This window comes from Elgaria multicarinata, chromosome 20, assembly GCF_023053635.1.
Source record: "Elgaria multicarinata webbii isolate HBS135686 ecotype San Diego chromosome 20, rElgMul1.1.pri, whole genome shotgun sequence".
NCBI lineage: Eukaryota > Metazoa > Chordata > Lepidosauria > Squamata > Anguidae > Elgaria > Elgaria multicarinata.
In genome coordinates this window covers 15,489,946-15,513,536 of record NC_086190.1, presented here as the reverse complement: position 1 = coordinate 15,513,536, position 23,591 = coordinate 15,489,946, and the positions used below count along the sequence as shown (strand labels likewise).

Genomic DNA, 23,591 nt, shown 5'->3' with positions numbered 1-23,591 from the left:
CCAGTCCATACTCCAGGAAATAAAGCCAGACTGCTCACTTGAGGGTATGGTTTTAAAGGCAAAACTGAAGTACTTTGGCCACATAATGAGAAGACAGGATACCCTGGAGAAGATGCTGAAAGTGGAAGGCAAAAGGAAGAGGGGCCAACCAAGGGCACGATGGAGGAATGATATTCTGGAGGTGACGAACTCGACCTTGGGGGAGCTAGGGGTGGCGACGGCCGACAGAAAGCTCTGGCGTGGGCTGGTCCATGAAGTCACGAAGAGTCGGAAGCCACTGAACAAATAAACAACATTGTCGTACTGCTCTAACAGTCAGGAAGTTTTTCCTGATGTCCAGCGGGAATCTGGCTTCCTTTAACTTGAGCCTGTTATTCCGTGTCCTGCACTCTGGGAGGATCGAGAAGACATCCTGGCCCTCCTCTGTGTGGCAACCTTTCAACTATTTGAAGAGTGCTCTCATGTCTCCCCTCAATCTTCTCTTCTCCAGGCTAAACAGGCCCAGTTCTTTCAGTCTCTCTTCACTGGGTTTTGTTTCCAGACCCCTGATCATCCTGGTCTCCCTCCTCTGAACCCGCTCCAGCTGTGTTATTTATTTATTTATTTATTGCATTTCTATATCACATTGATAATGCTATCAATGCTACCTCACAAGGTGCATGGTATACGTGCCTTGGCCATAAACTGAGGTTTATCGCAACATGGCATGATGGGTATTCTCCCAGCTACGCAACTACTTAAAACTATCGCTGAGTTATATATTGCCATCATTAACTGGGCATGCAGAGAGATGGCCGACAAACCGCTGTGCTAAGCAAAATACAATCTGGGGTGGCCACAGAGATATCATCTAGCTAGTTAATTTTTAAAACTGTTTTTTATCCACAAAGGATCGCAGAGTGATGCACGCTAAGGAGAAAAATACAGCATCACGTGGTCGGTAGTTGATTCTTGAAACCGCAGAGCATGACAAAGTGAGTCAAAGGCCATAGCTAGACCTAAGGTTTATCCCAGGATCGTCCAGGGGTCAAACCCGTTCATCTGAACAGACTGAAAGAACTGGGCATGTTTAGCCTGGAGAAGAGAAGATTGAGGGGAGACATGAGAGCGCTCTTCAGATACTTAAAAGGTTGTCACACAGAGGAGGGCCAGGATCTCTTCTCGATCCTCCCAGAGTGCAGGACATGGAATAACAGGCTCAAGTTAAAGGAAGCCAGATTCCAGCTGGACATCTGGAAAAACTTCCTGACTGTTAGAGCAGTACGACAATGGAATCAGTTACCTAGGGAGGTGGTGGGCTCTCCCACACTAGAGGCCTTCAAGAGGCAGCTGGACAAGCATCTGTCGGGGATGCTTTCGGGTGGATTCCTGCATTGAGCAGGGGGTCGGACTTGATGGCCTTGTTAGGCACCTTCCAACTCTGCTATTCTATGATTCTATGATTCTATGATCTAGGTGACACACAGGGCATCCAGTGCTCAGGTAGGGGTGAACCCTGGGTGATCCCAGGATAAACCTTAGGTCTAGCTGTGGCCAAACTTACACATAGAAATTATTTATTTATAATATTTCTGTATCCAAGGATTTCAGAGTGGCGAACAAACGGGTCAAAAGAATAAAAAACTGAATAAAAAGACCATTAAGAATTAAATTTTAAAAGAACAGGTGCAGATTAATAAAAACAACCGTTAATGGCTAAAATACCAGTAAAATGATGAAATCCTAAATATCTAACTGTGGTTATGGCTATAAAGAAAGACCTGGTATTGCAGCTGAACAAAGTGTCTAAAAGGATTGGTAGATACATTTGTCATTCTAAAAGTCACAGTACAATGACAATGATAACATTACGAGGTTAGAGGCACCCAAAGTATTCAGCAAGCAAATGAACCAATATTTCCCCCACCCCTTAAGTTAGGATTTAAAATGCCAGGGCAAAAAGGGAACATTTTGATCTGGCAACCGAAAAGAAAACAAGATTGTTCTTGCTAATCATAATTTCCCTTGAGAGAGGACAGGCCAAGGTCTGGGTGCCACCACGGTGGAGGCCTTGTCTTTTGTAAATGCATGATGCATATTTCTCCCACAGGCGATACTCAGAGAAGGGCCTTGTGGGAAAGATTTTTTTTTTAATTTATCATACTTATACCCCGCTCCTCAACCAAAAAAGGCTCTCGGAGCGGCTTACACTTAGCAAAAAAGACAGTCCCTGCCCTCAGGCTTACAATCTAATAAAGACATGACACACAAGGAAAGATGATATGGGAGGAGACGTACCTCCAGGTGTTTGGCCCCCAGGTATTTAGGACTTTAAAGGTGATAACCAGCACCTTGAATTTTACTGCATATCTCAGCATGCGGAGACTTTTGAATCATTGGGATTATCGGGATGAGATCAGACCTGGAATTCAGAGTTTGCGGAGTGGGAGGGTCTGAGAAAAATAATATGATTGCATTTCCACGCGTTCAGGTGCATGCATAAGTTATAAGGACAATCCTTGAGCACCAGAAATATTTATTTGGAAGTCAGTGTGGTGGACTGCATAGACAAACTCATTGAATCATCTTAGGCCAGGCACGGTCACTCAGCTCGAGGTATCCCATAGGTTGTTGTAAGTATAAAATTGTGTGTGGGGTGTATTTTTATTCTGTATTTTATTATTACATTTATATCCCGCCTTTATTCCTCTTGCAAGGAACCCAAGGGGGGTAACATGCCCCTCCTCCTTTCCGTTTTATTCTCACAACAACCCTGTGAGGTAGGTTAGCTTGAGTGTCAGTGACCAGCCCAAGTCCTGGTCCAACACCCTAACCACTACACCACGCTGGGCATCCCTGAAGAAGGGTGGGATAAAAACATAATTAACAATGCAGGCAGCCCAGGGAGGCTTCTCCTTAGAGGAGAGGAGGAGAAGCACTTGGAGACGGTGAGGGAGCAGTATGGTGCTTGTTGCTAGGCAATGGTTTCCTATATTTTCCAGGTTCATCTAGGCCCCAAGCCAGCAAGTGGTCCAGAGGGCTGTTCAAGGAAAAGGACCCTAGAGGGATACCGCATATACTTGGTTGCTAGGCAACTGCAGCATCCTTCCTGCTTCCCCTAGAATGTGTCCTAGGCCCACATGGGCCCATCCTAAGTTGCAATCAGCTAAGCAAAGTAGTGAAAATGATTTTGGGGATGTGTAGCATGGTGTGATTAGCCCACGTTTATCATGCCAGTTGTCAACCACAGGCCTCCAAATTGCCTTGTATCTTCACAGGGCTTCTGAAAGCCGTGTGGCAGGCCAAAATCCAACATGGATGTTTCTTTCCTTATCCCTGGAAACCACACTACCACTGAATTTCTGCCTGTCATCCTGGCACCTAGACCTGTCTTCCTCAACCTGGTGCCCTCCAGATGTTCTGGATACAACTTCCAAAATTTCTGCCTATTGGCCATATAGGCTGAGGCTGATGGGAGTTGGAAGTCAAAAACAACTGGAATGCAACAGGTTAGGGAAGGTGATTCAGAACTAGAAAGCCATATACAAACCAGGAATGGATTATAAAGTAATTACGTCCGGAGAGAGGGGAAGTTGGAAAAAAAAGGCAAAAGAATTTATTAGCCTCCAATAACATCTTTTTAGGCTTTCCTATCCCATTTCCTGTCTTTCTAAATTATGCAGGTCTTTTTTTTTTTAAAGCAAGTGTGAGAAAAGGCAGCAACGTTTTTTTAAAAGTCTTCTGGACATTCCCACCCACACAATTTGAGTGCTTAACCCTCATAAATGTTGGATTCCCCCAAGTCCTCCCTCAGCATTTCAAATGATGGTTGCTAACCTTTTGTTAGATGTGCCTTTGAAATGGGATTTGATTTGGGAAGTGATCGCCCTGATCCCATTGCAGGGACAGGATTCGCCTTTTCTGCGCCTAGAGGTCCAAAAGCTGGTCACGGTGTATTTATTTCTTTTATTTCGGCGGAGCTGAACACCGAGAGACCCGTAGGTGAGAGCATGTAGTAAAATGCATTTCACCCCTTGGGTCATAGAGGTTCATTTTTTAATTGATTTTAAATTCTGGCTCACAAATTTGGGCAGTTGCGCTCTGTCTACGTGCTGGAGCTAGTTTTACCTGAAACCATGTCCCAGGGCTTAAAGGTCAGGGAGGTCATTGTACCCAGAGGACAACCTCTTCCAATGCAAAACGCCTTGGCTATTGTCTCCCCATGACTTGAGTGGGTGCAACTCTCTGCCTGGGGTCACGTAAGCCATGGCCGTCTCCCAGAAATCCCTGCAGGAAAGGAATTTTCCAGGAGATAAGAGGCGGAGCCAGCAAAGAGTTAAATAGGATGTGAGATCTTTTGTTATCTTGTTTTACATTCTTTGGGGCTTTTCTGCACCCATCCTTTCCAGAGGCATAGAGGGAGATTTTGCTGGCTAGACATCTTCAGCTTCTATTTAAAGCATCCCTACCTGCAACTTGTAAGGTAAAAGACCAACTTCTTGAAACATCTTGGGCGTATGCAATAGCACTGGGGCAAAAAGAGCATTTATCTGAAATTTGATTTTTCTTTTCTTTCTTTTTTTGCTAACGGGCTTGTAAAATGTATCTCGTTGGCTGGCTTAGTATAAAGCAAGAAGAGAGTAAAGTTGATTTCCTTTTAAAAGACAGAAATCCAGATGGTGTTGTTTTATTTTTGCTCTTCTGAAAATATCAGGACCAGTTATAGTGAATTGGAGCGGTGAGGGGAATCTTTCAGCGCTGGCGGAAGCATGAGGCACCCAAGACAAAATAGGGAGGAATGCCCTCCTTCCTGAGATCTAGCAACTTGAGATTTTAACCTGTTTGCTAATTTCCCTCGCTGGATGAAATAGGCGTGCACAAAACAGGTTTTGTCACAGGGTCTTTCTCGCTGTAGTAACCACAATTTTCAGCTTTCACTATGGGCAGCAATTCGGCCACTACTTTCCCAAACACACACGTGTGTGTGTGTGTTTCTTCTTAAGAATACTGAAAACTGCAAAGCATTCTCGCATTCTGTGTGAACCACCCAGCGTGAAAATCCCTTTTCATCATAACATTTAAAGCTGCAGGAGCCCTGCCTAGCGTGACCAGATACAAAAGAGGGCAGGGCTCATGCGGCTTTAACTGTTGATCACAAATGACACCTGCTCAAATTCCCTTTTCTATACAACTGTTAAAGGTTACAGGAGCCCTATCCTCGTTGTCGTACGTTCACTCTAGTTTTATTATTGTTTTTAACCAAGTTTTTGCTTTTCAAACAATGTTTTTATTGTTGTTATCGGCCTTGAGCATCATTTTCTTGGTGGAAAGGCTGGGTATAAATTGAATAAAGACACAATCCTATGCATGTTTAGACAGAAAAAATAAAATAAAAGTCAGCACCTCCGTCAATGGTGAACCACTTTTACTGTTTTAGGGTGACCTATGAAAAGGAGGACAGGGCTCCTGTATCTTTAACAGTTGCATAGAGAAGGGAATTTCAGCAGGTGTCATTTGTATATATGGAGAACCTCTTCATCACAACAGTTAAAGCTGCAGGAGCTATACCAGAGTGACCACTTTAAAAGAGGGCAGGGCTCCTGCAGCTTTAACTGTTGTGATGAAGAGGAAATTTCACCAGGTTCCCCATATATATAAATGACACCTGCTGAAATTCCCTTTTCTTTAACAGATACAGGAGCCCTGTCCTTCTCATAGGGTCACACTAGTTTATCCTATGTGCATTTGTTTAGACAGGCAAAAAGTCCTACAACTCCTAGCATCCCTCTAGCCAACCATGCTGACAGGAGCATGCTGGGAATTGTAGGCTTTTCTTACTAGACATGCATAGCATTGCACCTTCAAAAGCTTCTTTAAAAAAAAATCAAAACATTTAAAAACCATGTTGAAGATTTGCTTTCAAATCATCTTTCTAACCTGAACTTGTAGAGGCCTGGGAGAGAATAATAATAATAATAATAATAATAATAATAATAATAATAATAATAATAATAATATTTATTTATTTATTACATTTTTATACCGCCCAATAGCCCAAAAATTATACCGCCCAAAAATTAAAACCATGAAGAGCATAAAAACAACCAACAAATTTAAAACACAAATACAAAATACAATATAAAAAGCACAACCAGAATAAAACCACACAGCAAAAATTAATATAGGTTAAAATATGAGATTAAAACAGCAAAGTTTAAAATTAAGTTAAATTAGGTGTTAAAATACTGAGAAAATGAAAAGGTCTTCAGCTGACGACGGAAAGAAAACACTGTAGGTGCCAAGCGAACCTCTCTGGAGCTCATTCCACAGCCGGGGTGCCACAGCAGAGAAGGCCCTGCTCCTAGTAGCCACCTGCCTTACTTCCTTTGGCAGGGGCTCACGGAGAAGGACCCCTGTGAATGATCTTAAGGTCTGGGCAGCACATACGGGAGGAGGCATTCCTTCAAATAACCTGGCCCCAAACCGTTTAGGGTTTATTATAATAAATAATAATTAATAATATATTTAGTTATCCACCTCTCCCTCTGGATCGAGGCGGGGTACAACACAAATAAAAACACCATAAAATACATATAACTGATTAAAACATTTAAACCTAATACATTATTAAAAGCAGCACATTATTTAAAAGGCATCTTAAAATTCAACTGGGTAGGCTTGCTGGAAGAGATCAGTCTTTATGGCTTTTCCAGAAGGCTGGAAACCTAACAGACTGTAGGTCATATTTTAAAAAAGCAAATGTGTCTTGTTCTTTTTTTAAAAGGCACCCCAACAACTCCCCAAAAGCCAAATTAAGAGTCTTGTCTTTTGCCAGGGATGGATCACTAGAAAATAGGCACGGTTGGAATGTAAGAACGAACCAAACCTTTTGTCTCCAGCCAAATGTTTCTCTGACCACGTGAACCCGTCAGCCGCGTGACCTGTTCCAAAACGCTGCTGGGATTCATTTATTTCGTTATTGCTCAATCGGTTGCCCGGCTTGGCAGCAAGCAAATCTTTTTTCAGCAGCAGCAAAGCAAGGCTCGAAACCCTAGCCACGGAATGGGACCTCCTCCATGCAGAGCATGTGTCACGCCACAAAGCTTGGCTCGTGTTATCCCACGCTGTCCTTGAGGCTGTTTGGCTCACAGATCCCGGGCCTTGGATGGAGAAGGGGCAAGCAGAGCCATACGGCCAGCACGAGAGAGGCAGGCAAGGATTGGAAACGTTCAGAGAGATTTATTGGGTTGTAAAGTATATTGCCGGGTGTTACCTCGTGTATTTATTCTGATCCATTACTTCTTTCCTTTCAGGGTGTTCTCCGTCCGTCGCTACAGACAGAGCTGCTCTGAGATCTGCAAGCATAACCTTTTACAATGGGGCCCCAGGAAAATCAAAAAGGCCAGGAAAACTGCGAAGTCAAGAAGGGGGTGAGTGGGTGATTTATATTCTGCTTCTCTCTGTCTTTCAGGGAAATATTGCTAAACTTTGCCAAATGCAGCACAGCTGGTCCTTGGAGACTTACTTAAGTTTTCAGGTGGAAGTAACAGGCTCCCAGTAGGATAGAAATTTAATGGATTGATTGGTGAAGAACACTGTTATACGCTGCCTTTCCACACATGTACAAGAATTAAAATAAAGACAAGAGCGCCGTATTAAAAGAGCAACAGCACCTCATGAACCGCCCAGAGAGCTTCGGCTATTGGGCGGTATAAAAATGTAATAAACAGAACAGCAGACGAAGGTGGAGATGAGGGGTTGAATACCGGCATCGTGGGAATTCTCGACGCGCGCTCCGGAAAGCTTTGCCGAAGATGTGGCGGCAAAACACGCGGATCACGACTGGGCTATGCGCAAATCTGGGACGTTTGCCTCCATCGCAAAGGATTTGGGGCACAGCGCTCAGACCCGCGTTTTCGGTGCGTTGCAGAGCCAATACATCTTGACGGAGCTGGCGTCGAGGGTAGGTGTGACTGGGCGTTCGTCAAGGGCCCGCGTTTCAGCAGGGGCGCACTAACCGTGGCCACCTCGGAGTTGCTCCTCCCCTTCAACATGGCAACCTGCTTGTTCACCTGCCTCTCGCTCTAGCCCAGTCAACTGTGGTGGTGGTGGTAAGAAGGAGAAGGAGATGCCGCAGCCACTTTCCTCCAGGGGGCTGTTGTCAGTGAGCCCCTGCTGAAATGTGGTCCCCCAGCACTTGCCCAATCATACCTACTTTTGACGCTGCCCCGATTGTTACCAGGCAGAGAGCCCCAGGGAGTAAGAAGGCCGTGGCGTCTCCTGCGCCTCCTCCTTTACACCACCACCAGAGCGAGAGGTTGCAACGGAGAAGAGGAGGAGCAACTCCAGGGCCCCTGCTGAGCTATGCCTACTACTGATTCCAGCCCTGAAGATCGCTCAGTATTGTTATGCCCATTTTGCAGATGGGAGGAATGAGGCTGAAACAAGAGCCCCTTTCTAAACCCATCCTAGGAAGTTCACGACTGGGGTGACAGGTGACATCTGAATCGGGGACTTCCTGAGACATCTCTCCTAGCTAGCCTAGACCAGTTCCCAAATTCTTGCTGTCAACACATGAGGAACGAGACACTCGCTGATATAATTTTAGCAGGCTTCCCGCTCTGAGAATTTATGCTCTGTCTTCTTGCCCACAGAAAATGACCCTCGTGCTTGCCCTGGTGATGCTGGTCGCTGCCTTTGGGTCATCTTTCCAATATGGGTACAACGTCTCCGTGATCAATTCCCCGGCTCCGGTAGGCTGAGAGGAGAGCAGAACTGTTCCATGCATATTACGATGTATTTTGTGGTTTTAATTGTTGCAAATTGCCCAGGCAGCTTCAGCTATTGGGTGGTATTGAAATATATTATTATTATTATTATTATTATTATTATTATTATTATTATTATTATTGTATCTCTTTTCTAGACAGACATGACAGCTTTGCTAAGCCTATTATTATTATTATTATTATTATTATTATTATTATTATTATTTATAAAATGCAAAAAAAAAAAGAGAGAGTCAGGGATAAAGCTTTTTAAATTCCACCAATTTTTTCCCCAGAATGTCTTATTCTTGCTGTAATGGCATTCTCCCACATCGTATTTTATTGTGGTTTGATACTATATTATTTTTAAGTTTATTGAAAATATTGGTTGCCTTTCAGGGCAGGAGGTGGCTTGCCACCATAAAATTCATGATAATATATATTTTTTAAAAAACCAATCTAATACAATAATAAAACAGCCAATATTCATAAAAGAAATCAAACATAAAAACGACAAACATAAACAATAAAATGTCTGGGATGAAATCCAATTTAGAGAAGACCCATTGAAAGGAGTGGGATTGAGTCATGATTCATTAGAGTAGACCCATTCATTTCAGTGGGTCTACTCTAAATAGGACTGGCGTTGGAGTTTATCCCTGGTCTACAAAGTACTAGAACTCTACAATACTGCTGCAGCTTCATCCCAGGACAGGCCGGTAAAATATAATCAGAAGGCCAGAGTAAAGAATTGTTTGTATTTTGTTTAGATATTGCTTTTGAATGTAAGCGATTCATAAATATCGATAAATAAGAAAGAAAGAAATATACATACGCCAGTGTCAGTTGGAGAAACAAACCAGTCAATCATTACTGGGCAGAACATTTCCTTTAAACATCATAAGCGAATGTTACAATAGCTCTGTTGATTGGGGATGTTGGGAATTGTAGTCCAACCCATGCGGAGGGCCCAGGATCAGAGAAGGTTGCTCTACGTATCTTTGTGCCTTCTTGCCAGGGCCGAAGTCCGCTGGTGTGAAAACTTTGCACATCTGAGCGGTAGTGGAAGGGATAAACACCTTTTAAAACCTGATTGCTAGCCTGTATGGAGAACCCACATACCTGTGATTAAATCAGACTAGAGATTGTTATCAGGGGATTATTTCACCTGAGAACGGAAACCATGATCCACAGGGGAGGTTGATCCCATCAAGGCCTGTAGCTGAGAGTTAAAGCACTTAAGTAGGGTGGCCATATGAAAAGGATACAGGGCTCCTGTATCTTTAACAGTTGTATAGAAAAGGGAATTTCAGCAGACGTCATTTGTATATATGGAGAACCTGGTGAAATTCCCTCTTCATCACAACCGTTAAAGTGCAGGAGCTATACTAGACTGACCAGATTTAAAAGAGGCCAGCTTTAACTGTTGTGATGAAAAGGGAATTTCACCAGGTTCTCCATATATACAAATGACGTCTGCTGAAATTCCCTTTTCAATACAACTGTTAAAGATACAGGAATCATTTCTTCCTTTTCGTAGGGTCACCCTAACTTAAGAACATAAGAAAAGATGTTCTGGATCAGACCAAAGGCCCATCTCTATTTAATAACAACAGTGGCCAACCAGGAGCCCATGGGAAACCCACAAGCGGACATGAGCGCAACAGCACCTTCCTGCTGCTCACATTCCCCAGTATACTGTTTCTGATGGTGGAGGTAGCATATAGCCAAGAGAACTAGTAGCCTGATAGCCCTGCATGAGCCAATCCGAGGATTGATCTGCAGCATCTCTGGGGTCCCAGGCAGTGGTGTCGTGGGGTCAGGGTTCATGGGGACCCAGCCCTGACAAGGGGTCTCAGAAGATCTAATTTCTAGTTTAGAAAAGGACTTGAGGAAGTCTATCGAATACCATTGCCTGAGATATAGAGGCAGTCCAACTGGAGAAGCCCTATGAGTAATATGCCTTGATAGCACTTAGATCAGTCTTCTCCAACCTCCAGGTGCTTTGAACTTCAAATCCCATCAGCCCCGGCCAGCATGGCCAGGAATGCTAGGAACTGTAGTGAGAAATATCTAGAGGGCGTCCGGTCAGAGAGGGCTGGTTTAGATCATCCATCCGTTGTTCACGTGCCTCTTGTTTCTGTCTCCTTCCAGTTCATGCAAGATTTTTACAACGAAACGTACCACGGAAGGGAGGGGGAATTCATGGACGGCAACTTAATGACGGCCCTCTGGTCTCTCACGGTGTCTTTCTTCCCACTTGGAGGGCTCTTTGGGTCACTTATGGTCGGCCCCATGGTGAACAAGTGTGGCAGGTAACTACAAAAATATCAACCTCTGCTGGACAGTGGGAACGCTTGCTCGATATTAATGCACGTGGTGTGACGTCGTTTGGTGAAGAGCTTAAAATCCTCCCATCCTCCAGGTGTGCTGGACTACAACTCCCATCAGCATGTCTGGGGTTGATGGGAGCCGTAGTATATCGCATCTGGAGGGTTGGGAACGGCTGGCGTTTATTTAACCCGAACTAGAGGATCTCAAATAAAAATCCTCGCTCCATTCTTGAAGCTCAGCGGGCGGCCTTGAGCTGCTTGCTATTTCTCAACCTAACCTACCTCACAGGGTTGTTGCGAGGATTAGAATGGGAGGGGGGGGTCAGGACCATGTTCACTGCCTTATTTATTTGCGGCATTTATATACCATCGCTCCACATCTAAACAGATTCCGGAGCAGTGAACGATAAAAGATGAGATGATAAAAGCAAATCAAACATTTTTTTTTTTAAATACCTGGAGAAGAAGGCTATCAAGGGCTGCTAGCCCTGATGGCTAGGTGCTACCTCCAGCATCAGAGGCAGTAAGCCTGGGTGCACCAGTTGCTGGGGAACATGGGTGAGAGGGTGCTGAGGCACTGTGTCCTGCTTGTGGGTCCCGGTTGACAGCTGGTTGGCCATTGTGCGAACAGAGTGCTGGAGGAGATGGACCCTTGGTCTGATCCTGCAGGGCTCTTCTGTTGTCCTTACGTAAAAACAGTAGAATTTTCGGATACTTTTCGGATGCTTTTTAACAGTGTATACTATGCTTTTAATCAGTATTTTTATGTATTTTATGCTTGCTGTTGTTATTATTATTATTATTATTATTATTATTATTATTATTTATTTATTTATATAGCACCATCAATGTACATGGTGCTGTACACCAATCAGAGAGGCGGGTAAGAAATATTTTTTTATCATTGGTCAATCAAGAAAGGCTTTCTGGAATAAAGACGTTTTCAGGGGGCGCCTGGCAACAGCACCATGTATAAATACGTTTTAAATATTAATATTTATATCCCGCCTTTACTACTCCCGCAAGGAACCTAAGGCGGCTTACTTCGTCCTCTAAGGAGTCTTGGAGCCTCTTGGGGGAAATGCAGGACAACGAACAAGGCCTTTTTTTTGTGAACCGCCCAGAGAGCTTCAGCTATCAGGCGGAATAATAATAATAATAATAATAATAATAATAATAATAATAATAATAATAATTTTATTTCTTACCCGCCTCTCCCTTTAGATCAAGGCGGGGAACAACATTAGAACAAGAATCAATACATCTTAAAAATTCGTGATTTAACATTGATCTGGATAGGCCTATAAATTTTTTATAAAAATTTAATAAATTAAATAAATTCTTGGCAAATCTCCTGGGCCAATTTGATCTCTCTCCCCCCACCCACCCCCTCTCTCTTTCTCTCTCCCTCTCTCTCTCTCTATGTATATACTTGGAGGTATCCTCTCCTGAATTGTTCCTGGCTTTGAATGTCAACAAGACTTTGAACTTGACTCTGTGGCTAATAGGTAGTTCTGTGAACACGAGCGTCATTCGTTTCTAACCAGGTGCTCCACGGAGCATCCAAAGCAGGCCCAAGGCACTTAATTCCCCACACCTTTTTCCTCCCCCGCTCCCCAGAAAGGGCACCTTACTGATCAACAACGTCTTCTCCATCATCCCTGCCATCCTCATGGGCAGCTCCAAAGTGGCGAAGACCTTCGAAGTGATCGTCGTTTGCCGTATCCTCATCGGAATATGTGCAGGTGAGTAGCAAAGCGAGGGAGGGAGGGGGGAGAGGAGCAGATTTGGGTGCGGAAGGCCGCAGGTCCAAGGGTGGGCATGATGGGGCACCAGCCACGGGCCCACACTCTAGCAGGGGCCCGCTGACAAGACCCGCCCCTTGGACTTGCTCCTCTTATTTATTTATTTATTAAAACATTTATATCCTGCCCTATATCACAAGGATCTCAGGGCGGCGTACGGATCAAATCATACCTATGAAATAGAACAGTAAGTCTACAATTCTAAAACCAATTGAACCATCCGTAGGTGCAGGAGCTGTGCTAGAGTGACCAGGTTTAAAAGAGGGCAGGGCACCTGCAGCTTTAACTGTTGTGATGAAGAGGGAATTTCACCAGGTTCCCCATATATATAAATGACACCTGCTGAAGTTCCCTTTTCAATACAACCGTTAAAGATACAGGAGCCCGGTCCTCCTTTTCATAGGGTCACCCTATTCATGCCGATAGAAACGGAGCCACAAAAAGAGGGCTCAGGTGAATCCTGAGGTTTGAAAGAGTACCTCCCCTAAAAAAATGTTTAAGGGAGAGGGAACAAAACCCCAAACAGCCCAGTGAAGAATCATAGAATAGTAGAGTTGGAAGGGGCCTATAAGGCCATCAAGTCCAACCCCCTGCTCAATGCAGGAATCCACCCTAAAGCATCCCTGACAGAGGCTTGTCCAGCTGCCTCTTGAAGGCCTCTAGTGTGGAAGAGCCCACCACCTCCCTAGGTAACTGGTTCCATTGTCGTCCTGCTCTAACAGTCAGGAAGTTTTTCCTGATGTCCAGACTGAGCATGCTCAGTGATAATCATGGAATGTTAAGTGCCAGTTGGAAAAGAAGAATGCATAACTGTGAGAGTTGGATCCCTGAATAGTAGCATTCCTGTTTTATGTGTTGAGGATACACTGCAATTTATTTATTTATTTGCAGGTCCTGTGTGTATCTAGACTTAATCTTCCTTACCTTTTAAACCAGGCCTGTCTTCCAACGTTGTCCCCATGTACCTTGGGGAGATGTCTCCCAAAAACCTACGGGGTGCTGTAGGGGTGGTGCCTCAGCTCTTCATCACCATCGGCATTTTGGCTGCTCAAATTCTGGGCATGCGGATGATCCTAGGAAGCGCTGAAGGTGAGTTAAGAATGAGAGCCTTTGTACGGTGATACAATTAAACAGTGGCAGAATATCCACATTGGTGGAATAGTTGCAGAATAATTACTTTGGAGGAATAGTTACAGAATGTCTACATTGGCAGAATAGTTGCACGATATACATCTTTACGGAATAGTTAAGAACATAAGAAGTGTCCTGATGCTGGATCAGACCAAGGGTCCATCTAGTCCAGCATTCTGTTCACACAGTGGCCAACCAGCCATCGGCCAGGGATGACCAAGCAGGACATGGTGCAACAGCACCCTCCCACCCATGTTCCCCAGCAACTGGTGCACGCAGGCTTACTGCCTTGAATACTGGAGATAGCACACAACCATCAGGGCTAGTAGCCATGGATAGCCTTTGCCTCCAGGAATTTATCCAACCCCCTTTTGAAGCCATCCAGATTGGCGGCCGTCACTACATCTTGTGGTAGTGAGTTCCATCATTTAACTATGCGCTGTGTGAAGAAAGTACTTCCTTTTATTTGTCCTGGATCCCTCACCAATCAGTTTCATGGAAAGTTGTAGGATATCCACCTTTTGCAGAATATCCACCTTGGCAGAATAGTTGCAGAATATCCACCTTGGCAGAATAGTTGCAGAATATCCACCTTGGCAGAATAGTTGCAGGATATACATCTTTGTGGAATAGTTGCAGGATATCCACCTTTTTCAGAATATCCACCTAGCTGGAAGAGTTGTAGAAAATCCACCTTTGCAGAACCGTTACCGAATATCCACCTTTGCAGAACCGTTACCGAATATCCACCTTCGCAGAACTGTTGCGGAATATCTACCTTTGCAGAATAGTTGCGGAATATCTACCTTTGCAGAATAGTTGCGGAATATGCTCCTTCGCAGAATAGTTGCGGAATATTTATTTATTTATTTTATTTATTTATTACATTTTTATACCGCCCAATAGCCGAAGCTCTCTGGGCGGTTCACAAAAATTAAAACCACAGTAAAACAATATGCTCCTTCGCAGAATAGTTGCGGAATATGCTCCTTCGCAGAATAGTTGCGGAATATGCTCCTTCGCAGAATAGTTGCGGAATACCCACCTTCGCAGAATGGTTGCGGAATATGCTCCTTCGCAGAATAGTTACGGAATATCCACCTTCGCAGAATAGTTGTGGAATATCCACCTTCTCAGAATAGTTGTGGAATACCCACCTTCGCAGAATAGTTGTGGAATATCCACCTTTGCAGAATAGTTGCGGAATACCCACCTTCGCAGAATAGTTGTGGAATATGCTCCTTCGCAGAATAGTTACGGAATATCCACCTTCGCAGAATAGTTGCGGAATATCCACCTTTGTAGAATAGTTGCGGAATATCCACCTTTGCAGAATAGTTGCGGAATATCCACCTTCGCAGAATAGTTGCGGAATATCCATCTTCGCAGAATAGTTGCGGAATATCCACCTTCGCAGAACAATTGCAAACTGTCCATCTTCGTCTGCACAGTGACATTTTCTCCTTTTCTCTCTCGTTGCAGGCTGGCCCATACTAATGGGTCTAACTGGAGTCCCCGCAGCCTTGCAGCTAATCCTGCTGCCTCTTTTCCCTGAGAGTCCCAGGTACCTCCTGATCCAGAAGGGCGATGAACAGAGCGCCAGGGCAGGTACTGTACCTGCTATATACAATCAAGTCTCTGGTGGCACCTTAAAGACTTAGGGGGCTTGTTTTGGCATTAGCTATTTTTATAAGGATCCTGTTGTTTTTATGCTTTTTATGTTTTTAAATGTTGTGTATTTGTTTTTAACGTTTACTGTTTTTAACTTTTGTAAACCGCCCAGAGAGCTTCAGCTATGGGTCGGTATATAAATGCAATAAATAAATAAGCTGAAATTGTAAAAATTGAAAGGTGCCACTAACACAGCATTGCCTAACCTGATGGCTGGTGCATGATGGGAATTGTAGTCTGACACACTTGTAGGTGGCGGGCTTTATTTATTTTTTTAACTACAGATCTTCCTGAATGGCTTTTGACTTTATTCAAGGCCCATTCTCTCTGACACAGCCTTATATGAATGAGCGTCATTGATCTGTCTGCAGCCAGGCGAGGAATTTCAGAGGTCCAGTAAGAACTCCCCAGCCAGGCTACACAAACCCAGGAACATTGAGGAATCAAACCTGCAATTTAATTTTCTTCCTTTTCTCCCCTGCAGCTCTGAAGAGGCTGAGAGGCAGAGACGATGTGGAAGATGAGTTAGAAGAAATGCGGCAGGAAGACCTAGCGGAGAAAGCCGAAGGGCGGATGTCCGTCTTGACTCTTTTCACCTACCGAGGACTCCGATGGCAGCTGATCTCCATCATCGTGATGATGATGGGACAGCAGCTCTCTGGCGTTAACGCGGTAAATAAGAATCATAGGGTCGGAAGGGACCTTGAAGGACAGTGGCCGTCAAATGTCTGTGGAGGCCTCCTCAACCTGCTCAGTGTAGGATCTTCAGTACAGTTGGATATACAGGCTTTGCTTAAATAATCTCCAGTGAAGGAGAGCCCACCAGTTCCTGAGATCATAGAATAGTAGAGTTGGAAGGGGGCTATAAGGCCATCGAGCCTATAAGGCTCAAGGCAGGAATCCACCCTAAAGCACCCCTGACAGATGGTTGTCTAGCTGCCTCTTGAAGGCCTCTAGTGTGGGAGAGCCCACAACCTCCCTAGGTAACTGATTCCATTGTCATACTGCTCTAACAATCAGGAAGTTTTTCCTGATGTCCAGCTGGAATCTGGCTTCCTTTAACTTGAGCCCGTTATTCCGTGTGCTGCGCTCTGGGAGGATCGAGAAGAGATCCTGGCCCTCCTCTGTGTGACAACCTTTCAAGTATTTGAAGAGTGCTCTCATGTCTCCCTTCAATCTTCTCTTCTCCAGGCTAAACAGGCCCAGTTATTTCAGTCTGAAACAAGTGGGCATGTTTAATGTCTGGACATAAGTGCCTGAACAGTTGGGAAGTTTAGCAGGAATCCGTTGGTTACTCTCTTGCCATTTGGAGCAACAGAGAACAACTCTGCTCCCATCTTCTGCATGGCAGCTGTCTAGGTATCTGGAGACCGCTGTCTTTCCCCGCCCTCTACAGATTGGAGTTACATGCCTTTAAGTCAACCCATAGGCCCAGACTTAGCCCGGACCCCTTAGCAGCACTATTCTTGGGTTATGATTGAATCGCTTGTCTGGATCCAACTGCAGGTCTACTACTATGCCGACAGAATCTATGAGAACGCTGGAGTGCAGAAGGACCATGTGCAGTTCGTCACCGTGGGGACTGGAGCAGTCAACGTTGTCATGACTTTGTTAGCGGTACGGCGGCCATTTTGATATCTGAGTAAGCCCCGGGCGGCTATGCTAGATGCTGTAAAACTGCCTCCCCCAACTCAATCCTGTCCAGATGTTTTGGACTTCCAAGGATCATCAGCCTCAGCCAGTATGGCCAATGGTCAGGAAGACTGGGGGTCGTTGTTCAAAACGTCTGGAGTGCACCAGGTTGTGGAGCTGTTGTATCCTGACACAGCAGAACCTTGGTTTGCAATTTAGACAGTAGATGGACAAGATTAAAAAAACACGGTACGGATGGTGACATTGAGCATGGATGTTTATTGTGATATTTGTAAAAGAAAATCACATTGCTTCTTTAAGGGAGGAATGCAAAAGCCAAGCAACATCTGCATTTATAAAACCGATTTTGTTTATGACACTTATCTTGTGTTTTGGTCCCAAAAGACTGCCAGTGTGGTGCAGTGGCTAAAGTGTTGGACTGGGAGTCAGGACTTGATGTTGTGCAGACTTCTACTGTTACTTTCTACTGTTAATTTTTCCCTACCCTGTGCCTGCTTACCCTTCCCTGTACCTGTTGGCATTCTCTTCCCCTCCTTATTGTTTTACTATGATTTTATTAGATTGTAAGCCTATGCGGCAGAGTCTTGCTATTTACTGTTTTACTCTGTACAGCACCATGTACATTGATGGTGCTATATAAATAAATAATAATAATAATAATAATAATAATAATAATAATAATAATAATAAGGAGATCCGGGTTCTAGTCCCCACTTGGCCACGGAAAGCCACTGGGTGACTTTGGGCTAGTCATACTCTCAGCCCAACCCAACCTACCTTGCTGGGTTGTTGTTGTGAGGATAAAATGGAGAGGAGGAGGGTTATGTACACCGCCTTGGGTTTCTTGGAGGAAAAAAGGCGGGATATAAATGTAATAAATAAAATAAAGGCGTTCACAAACTATTCTCAAAACCACACACACACACACCCCAGAAGCATCAAAGACAAAAGAAAGAAACGCCGCATAAAAAAAGGATTTATTTCCATCTCCGTTTCCAAAAATATACATAATCAAAGCGGCAGATGATATAAAATTAAACTAATCACATTGAAAGCTGTAGAACACACACAACTAATAATACTTTTAGCAGCAGTAAAAAGAATATTACTGACACCACTGTGGAATAGTTTGACACCATGAAATGTCCGTATTGGATTATAAATAAATAATAATAATAATAATAATAATAATAATAATAATAATAATAATAATAATAAAAGGGGTTTTCAGAGCATGTCTAAAGTCAAGGAAGTAGGGAGCATCCGGGCTGATCTCACTGGGGAGGGAATTCCACAGAGAAAGCTACGATCAAGATGTCCCCAAATGAATCTCTGCATACAGGGTTTGACGGTTTTAACCTTCTTCCGTATCTTCCAGGTTTTCATTGTCGAGTCTCTGGGACGAAGAATTTTGCTTCTGGCTGGTTTTGGGATGTGCTGTATTGCTTGTGCTATATTGACCATAGCACTGAATCTTAAGGTCTGTAACTTGAATACTTTGTCTAGCGGAGCGGAGTGGGGGAAACGGGGCTGGGGGGTGGGGGTCTGTTAGCACCAATGGCGAATGGTGCTAAGAACTTAAGAAGAGCCATGACGGATCAGACCAAGGTCCCTCTAGCCCTCGTATTATGAGAGGGAGAAAAATGTCTCCCTGTTCACATACCACACACCGTTACATCATTTTGTATACCTCTATCAGGTCTCCCTTACTTTGCCTTTTCTCCAAGCGAAACAACCCCAGCTGTTGTAAACTTCCCTCACAGGGAATTCCTCTAGCCCAGTGGTTCCCAAAGTGGGTGGTACTGCCCCCTTGGGGGCGGTGGGATTGCATAGGGGGCGTTAAGAGGCAATGGGGTGGCAGGGGGCGCTAAGAGGCAAAAGGGTGGCAGGGGGGCGCTTGAGGTGGTCTTTTCCGAGAAGCGCCTCTCCAGTAGGTCTTAAGACCCACGGACATTTTTATGGGAGAAGGTAGTTTGGTCCCAAGCCATATAGGGGAAGAATCCACACATGTATTAATACCATTTAAGAAGAGACCTTTTAACGGTGAATTGAAATGTTTCAAAAGCACCAAAACACTAATGAAAAGACATACTCTGCTTGGTGTGCCCTGCCACGCCGGCTGCAAAACAGAGGCATTTGCTCTCTTTTCCCTCCCTCCCTCGGAAAGTCTGCGGCGGGTGCTTCCCATTTAAAGGGGTTGTGAGCAGGGGGCACTGGGCATGAGTTTGTGGAACCAAGGGGGCGGTTACCTGAAAAAGTTTGGGAACCACTGCTCTAGCCCCTCGATTGTTTTAGTTGCACTTTTTCCAGCGCCACAATATCCAATTTTAGGTGCGGTGACCAGAACTGTACACAGTGTGGCCGCGCACCATAGATTTGTACAAAGGCAGTAGGGTATTGGCAGAATCTTGGGGGGGGATCCAACCCCCATCTGAGCAAACGCCGAAAGAAAGAGATGAAATAAGGCAAAAGACCAGGATACCTGAGAGAGCGCCTTCTCCCTTACCAACTTGCCCGGTCACTGAGGTCATCCGAGGGCCTGCTCCTGGTGGTTCCACGTAGATCCATCCTCCGATTGGAATCCACCAGGGGAAGAGCCTTCAGCGTGGTGGCCCCCCTCCTGTGGAACTCCCTGCCTCTGGAGGTCAGGCAGGCGCCAACCTTGTACTCCTTTCGGCACCTCCTGAAAACATCTTCATTCCAAGAAGCCTTTCTTTAACATGCAGCCTTGGATTACTGTTATTGTTTCTTTTAAATTTTGTTTTAACTGTTTTATTCTGTTTTTATTTTCATTTTACCTTGTACACCGCTCCGAAATTTTTCAATGGGGAGCGGTATATAAATATTCTAAATAATAATAATAATAATAATAATAATAATAGATCACCTGAAATAAACATCCATCCGCAGCCCAGAAATTTTTTTTAGAATTGCTTATCTTTGTACATTTCATTCCAGTTCTTTCCCTTCATCAGGCTTCCCCCAACCTGGGGCCCTCCAGATGTTTTGGACTTCAACTCCCATGAGCCACAGCAACCATAGCCAAAGGTTAAGAATCCCGGGAGTTTTAGTCCAAAACATTTGAGGGCACCAGGCTGGGGACGTCTGGCCTATATGGAGTTCAAGAATTGCAGTGGTGACCTGGAGGAAATGGGGAAGGAATTACATTCTCCTTCTTTTGCATGTTGGTGCCTCCGCTTTGAGAAATGACTCTCAACTAGTAACCGAATCCCTCCAACAGACCATCTCGTGGATGCCTTACATCAGCATTGCCTGCGTCTTCTCTTACGTCATCGGGCACGCCGTCGGAGCAAGTAAGGCTACTCCCCATCTGGTGTACATGAGAAACCCCTCACTCCCCCACCAAACAAGTCAACAAGCAGGTTGCCACGGTGAAGCGGAGGAGCAAGTCCGCAGAGCACTTGCCAGTGGGCCCTCAACTCTTGCCCGACCAGGCCTATCCTTGGCGCCGGCCCTGCTGTCAGATGATGGCAATATCCCAACCCTTTCTCTCTTTTCCCAGGCGCCATTCCAAGTGTGATGATCATAGAGATGTTCCTCCAGTCATCCCGGCCGGCCGCGTTCATGGTGGGAGGATCAGTTCACTGGCTTTCAAACTTCACTGTGGGGCTGGTCTTCACTTACATGGAGGTAAGGAAATAACACTTTGCCCGGCACACACCTGGCCATTCTGTTCAAACAGGGGTGTCGGCTCTGGACTCACCCGCTGCTGCCAGCAAACACTCTAGGATTGGGCTCTATGGGTCCTGCCATAAAAGCATCATTCCTAGAGTATCCTAAGAAGCTGGCAGGAGTCTTCAAACACTGCTTCTTAAGATGCTCCAGGGTCACTCCAGGAACACAGCAGAAACCAGAGAACCTAGAGCGGTTTTTCCCTCCACCCTTTTTGGGTCAGGGTACCTCCAGACAATTTTTGGGCTGGTGCCTGCAGCCTGCAGACTACTCTTTTTGCAACCCAGCTATAATGAATCAATGAATGGTCCAATATGGTCCCAGACCAATGCAATTTTTTATACAAAAGAAAGATGAAGGGTAATTAGATCAAAACAATAAATTTTACAGTGGCCCCAGTGTAATTTCCTCCCCCCCTCCTCAATTTGCATTGAAATATGAAAGAAACTTTCAGCCTTCTTCACGATATAGGATGAGTCCTTCTGTACCAAGCTATAATGGTCCCTCCAGAATTATTTCCCTCCAAAATGGTCCCTCCAAAATTATTTATTTTGAAATAATACTTCAAAAATAATAATCAAACTTTTGTGTACAGTGCCCACAAAAGTTTCTGCCTTAATAACGTGTTAGGCTTGAAGGGGCTAGGAAACACTTTGTCATTTGTCCTTCTCTTTTGTAGCATTACTACAAATGAGAAGAATCTTGGAATTGTTGTAGATCACAAGCTGAATATGAGCCAACAATACGATATGGCTGCAAGAAAGGCAAATGCTATTTTGGGCTGCATTAATAGAAGTAGAGCTTCCAAATCGCGTGAGGTCCTGGTTCCTCTCTATTCGGTCCTGGTTAGGCCTCATCTAGAGTATTGCGTCCAGTTCTGGGCTCCACAATTGAAGAAGGATGCAGATAAGCTGGAGCGTGTTCAGAGGAGGGCAACCAGGATGATCAGGGGTCTGGAAACAAAGCCCTATGAAGAGAGACTGAAAGAACTGGGCATGTTTAGCCTGGAGAAGAGAAGATTGAGGGGAGACATGATAGCACTCTTCAAATACTTGAAAGGTTGTCTCACAGAGGAGGACCAGGATCTCTTCTCGATCCTCCCAGAGTGCAGGACATGGAATAACGGGCTCAAGTGACAGGAAGCCAGATTCCGACTGGATATCAGGAAAAACTTCCTGACTGTTAGAGCAGTATTACAATGGAACCAATGACCTAGGGAGGTTGTGGGCTCTTCCACACTAGAGGCCTTCAAGAGGCAGCTGGACAGCCCTCTGTCAGGGATGCTTTAGTGTGGAGTCCTGCATTGAGCAGGGGGTTGGACTCGATGGCCTTGGAAGCCCCTTCCAACTCTATGATTCTATGATTTTAGCTTCCATTAACTTACCCTCTCTCACAACGGATCCTTTCCTCTTTTTGTTCGTTTGTTTCGTCTCCAGCAAGGGCTCGGTCCCTATTGCTTCCTGATTTTCTGCGGCATTTGCTTCGCCACTGTCGTTTACATCTTCCTCATCGTCCCCGAGACGAAGAACAAAACCTTCATGGAAATCAACCAGATCATGGCCAAGAGAAACGGCATGGACGTGCAGGCTGACAAGGAGGAGCTGAGGGATTTCACCACCGTTTCAGTGCCGTACAACAAGAAAGCAGAGGCCGAGAGAAACAGCGCGCTTTAAGATGGCGCCAGTCTTGCCCGGGGTTTGCTGAAGTCCACTTTTCCATTGGGTTTGGGACCAAGCGGACTTTGGCAGTCCTCCGCATTTCCCCCCGACGATGTCGTAGGTTAGGTATCAATCGCGTTCTGAAGAACAACTGTGGAACTCATCACCACCATCTCTTGAAATGTTGCTCTCTAAATACTGGAGCAGTGGGGTATTGAGAGAATGGCCCCACTAGTATCTGTGCGCTGGATTCCTCTTAAGTACGGTCGTATGGTACTTACCTCATCTGGAGCCAATATCCTCTTTGGAAAATACTACCCCAAGACCCTTGATACGTCAGCAAAGGACATCGCTTTCCTTATATTTAAGCCACGTTGCCTACGCTTGGATGTAAAGTACTGTGAATTAGTGGGATTATCTGATGCATTGCTTGAGGGAACACTCCAGATCATTTCTTCTCACAGAACATTGAGATATCTCCCATTAGAGAAACCTCGTAAGGCAATGCCTGTCGCTGGTGTGGAAATCTGAGCCCGTGTTAAACCTTGAGATGTGAAGGATAATTTAGGGAGGATGCCTGTGTTGAAAAAGCGTTTAACTAAGTAGAATGGGAGCAATGAGTGGGCAACCGGTTCTCGTGCCCTGTAGAAATTGGGGCCTTAAGGACTTAGGGTGGTGTATTATACCCCCAGCACAACAAAGAAAGTGAATCGGCAATATAAGTTGAAGGACATTTCCCCCCGGGCCAAGGCATTTGCTACCTCCGTTAGGGTGTGTGTGACCATATTTGAGTTCCACCACAAAAAGCGCCATCAATGGAAAAGAGCTGGTCATCCTTGGAGCATTAAAAAAAAAAAAACCTCCCAAACATCAAACTTGATGGAGTTGCTAACAAGATCT

The 23,591-nt window shown here is 44.8% G+C and overlaps 1 protein-coding gene across 2 annotated transcripts; it reads left to right on the top strand.

The window, feature by feature from the left end:
- The first annotated feature begins 114 nt into the window (after positions 1-114).
- Positions 115-23,591, top strand: LOC134411631 (solute carrier family 2, facilitated glucose transporter member 5-like). 2 transcript variants are annotated; one of them, XM_063145510.1, is made up of 13 exons: positions 115-181; positions 7,293-7,409; positions 8,634-8,732; positions 10,902-11,062; positions 12,701-12,825; positions 13,822-13,974; positions 15,499-15,624; positions 16,172-16,359; positions 17,194-17,304; positions 18,719-18,820; positions 20,582-20,654; positions 20,864-20,991; positions 22,470-23,591. In XM_063145510.1, exons 2-13 carry the CDS (start codon positions 7,356-7,358, stop codon positions 22,704-22,706), a joined length of 1,557 nt encoding a protein of 518 aa, XP_063001580.1. In that variant the 5' UTR covers positions 115-181; positions 7,293-7,355; the 3' UTR covers positions 22,707-23,591. The 2 variants fall into 2 exon arrangements, with proteins under 2 accessions (XP_063001580.1, XP_063001579.1); XM_063145509.1 differs by lacking the exon at positions 115-181 and adding an exon at positions 7,118-7,191.

Excerpts from the sequence above, each read along its gene's own strand:
- LOC134411631 (XM_063145510.1), top strand. The coding sequence starts at position 7,356 with ATGGGGCCCCAGGAAAATCAAAAAGGCCAGGAAAACTGCGAAGTCAAG. Across the intron at positions 12,826-13,821 it reads CCTCATCGGAATATGTGCAG|GCCTGTCTTCCAACGTTGTC; the intron begins GTGAGTAGCAAA and ends CTTTTAAACCAG. Across the intron at positions 15,625-16,171 it reads TGAACAGAGCGCCAGGGCAG|CTCTGAAGAGGCTGAGAGGC; the intron begins GTACTGTACCTG and ends TCTCCCCTGCAG.